The following is a 2,448-nucleotide window of genomic DNA, read 5'->3' as shown; positions in this document are numbered from 1 at the left end:
ATGGCACCGTTGCCTTGGATTGGTAACGGTTAGTGTTGAATACTTTTGTGGTATTTTGCAAGACAAATCTCTTTGTACTGTCTGTTTGTCGCGAAGAGTAGGCTGACGGTTTATGAGTACTGGAATTGCTCCAAAAATTCTAAGCTGACCCAGAGATCAGGTGTGTGTATTTTTTGCGCAAGAGCACATCAGAACCAAATTAGGCGATGAAGAGTCAATATGGCAGATAATAACGAGGCACCCGAAGGAAATCAAGGAGCAAATTGGCCAGTGCAAGATCCCATCTTTCTTGCTGCTGACCGCAACGTCCCTATGAGGAACTAATTTTTATAACTTCTCACCCAAAATTTCAAGTCCCACGGTTAAGGAGAATGCAAGGTTTGAGATAAGGTTGATCATGCTTCAAATGATTCAAAATGCGAGACAATTTTGAGGTCTACAAGGAGAAGACCTACATGCTCATTTGACTAGCTTTGTAGAAATGTGCAACGCATTCTCCATACCTGGTGTGACTCTCGAAGGAATCAGATTGTATCTCTTCCCGTACACACTGCGGGATGAGGCAAGGAGGTGGGCTCAGTCATTAGAGCCAAATGTAATCAACGCATGGGATCAGTTGTTCGAAAGGATTATGAATAGATTCTTCCCTTCAACCGTCAACGCAAGAAGACGAAGGGATGTGTTGAATTTCGAACATAAGGGTTATGAAACTTTGAGCACCGCTTGGGTGTGATTCAGAAAATTAGTTAATAACTATCCGCACATCGGGATTCCCGATTGCATTCTGATGGAGACTTTTTACAATTGCTTGGATCGACCAATGCAAGTAGTTGTTGATGCCTTCATGGCAAAAGGATTAATGGACAAAACGTATACGGAAGCAAAGAGCATCTTAGATTGCATTTCGCGAAATACAGATGAGTGGATAGATAACGGGTATGACGAAAGAGGGTCGGAGCAAAGAAGAGCAGAAAGTGCCATGGTACCAGCTGATACAATGAGTATCCTGGCCGATCAGATGGCCACAGCAACTTCGATCCTCCAGACTATGGCTATTCAGCAAGGACACCTCTCTCAAAGTTCAGTGCAAGCATATGTGCTGACGCAAGTGGCCGCAATAAATTGCGTTCAATGCGGGGAGTGGCACTCAGTTGAAGTCTGCTCGTTGAATCAACAATCTGTATACTCTATCTACAATGAACCATTCAGCAACACTTACAACCCTGGTTGGTGGAATCACCCAACTTTCAGCTAGGGCGGGAATCACAACCAGGGAGGCCAAGGTAAACATCAGAACAGTCATCATGGGAATCAAGGCAATCCTCCGGTTTTAATTAATCAGAATCACAACCCAGGTAATCTTCAGAGTATACCATCCTACGACCAATCGTCTTTTTCTAACACCTCTTGTAGTACCTCGTCTTTGGAAACATTATTGAAACAGTTTATTGAGAAGAACGAGGTAGTCAAGCAATCGCAAGCTTCCTCCCTTAGAAATTTGAAGGAGCAGATTGAACAGCTTGCGATCAAACTTATGAATAAAGTGTCTGGTATGCTGCTCAGTAGCTCAGGAACATCAGGGCCACGTCGTAAAGAGAAATGTCAAGCAGTGACATTGAGAAGTGGCAAGACAATAGTGCTTATGCCACAAGCACCAGATTCAGTAACAAGACCAGTAGAGGTAATCATCAATGATGACCAATCAACCATTAATGACAGAATTATCAGTTCAGAAGAGAGTACATCTACAAAGAATGAATCTCAGCAAGACTCCAATGCAAAGTCAAGGCAACCTCCAGCTCCTAAAACACAGCAAGCAGAGGACCTCAATGAACACCCAATTAAAAACGAAGTACGGCGGGATCCTCCACCGTTCCCGTCCAGGCTGACCAAGAAAGATGATAGCAAACAATTCCAGAGGTTCCTAGATGTTCTCCGACAACTACATATTAACATCCCCTTAATAGAAGCATTGGAACAAATGTCGAGCTATGTGAAATTCCTCAAGGACATACTTGTCAACAAGAGGAAGATTGGGGAGAATGAAACCGTTACGTTAACATATGAATGTAGTGCACTATTTCAAAACAACATCCCCACTAAAATGAAAGATCCTGGGAGTTTCAAATCCTGCTCAATAGGGGAAAAGAAGTCGGAAATGCACTGTGTGATCTGGGAGCGAGTATCAACCTAATGCCCTTGTCATTCTTCAAAAAGCTAAATATCGGCAAAGCAAGACCCACCACAGTTACATTGCAGTTGGCTAATAGATCAATAACGCATCCAGAGGGCAAAATAGAGGATGTACTTGTGCAAGTAGATAAGTTTATCTTCCCTGTTGACTTTATCATATTAGATTATGAAGCTGACATCGAGGTGCCTATCATCTTGGGTCGCCCATTTCTTGCAATAGGGCGAGCACTGATCAACGTACAGAAAGGAAAGCTT

At 43.0% G+C, this 2,448-nt stretch overlaps 1 protein-coding gene across 1 annotated transcript; it reads left to right on the top strand.

The window, feature by feature from the left end:
• Window positions 1–820: 820 nt before the first annotated feature.
• On the top strand, window positions 821–2,194 carry LOC120080952. Its single transcript, XM_039035637.1, has 2 exons — window positions 821–1,180; window positions 1,445–2,194. Exons 1-2 carry the CDS (start codon window positions 821–823, stop codon window positions 2,192–2,194), a joined length of 1,110 nt encoding a protein of 369 aa, XP_038891565.1.
• The last annotated feature ends 254 nt before the right edge of the window (window positions 2,195–2,448 follow it).

Source organism: Benincasa hispida, chromosome 7, assembly GCF_009727055.1.
Source record: "Benincasa hispida cultivar B227 chromosome 7, ASM972705v1, whole genome shotgun sequence".
Lineage (NCBI taxonomy): Eukaryota > Viridiplantae > Streptophyta > Magnoliopsida > Cucurbitales > Cucurbitaceae > Benincasa > Benincasa hispida.
The sequence above is the reverse complement of the archived record's forward strand: the minus strand, read 5'-3'. Positions and strand labels throughout refer to the sequence as shown.

Excerpts from the sequence above, each read along its gene's own strand:
- LOC120080952 (XM_039035637.1), top strand. The coding sequence starts at position 821 with ATGCAAGTAGTTGTTGATGCCTTCATGGCAAAAGGATTAATGGACAAA. Across the intron at positions 1,181-1,444 it reads GCTCGTTGAATCAACAATCT|TTTATTGAGAAGAACGAGGT; the intron begins GTATACTCTATC and ends TTATTGAAACAG.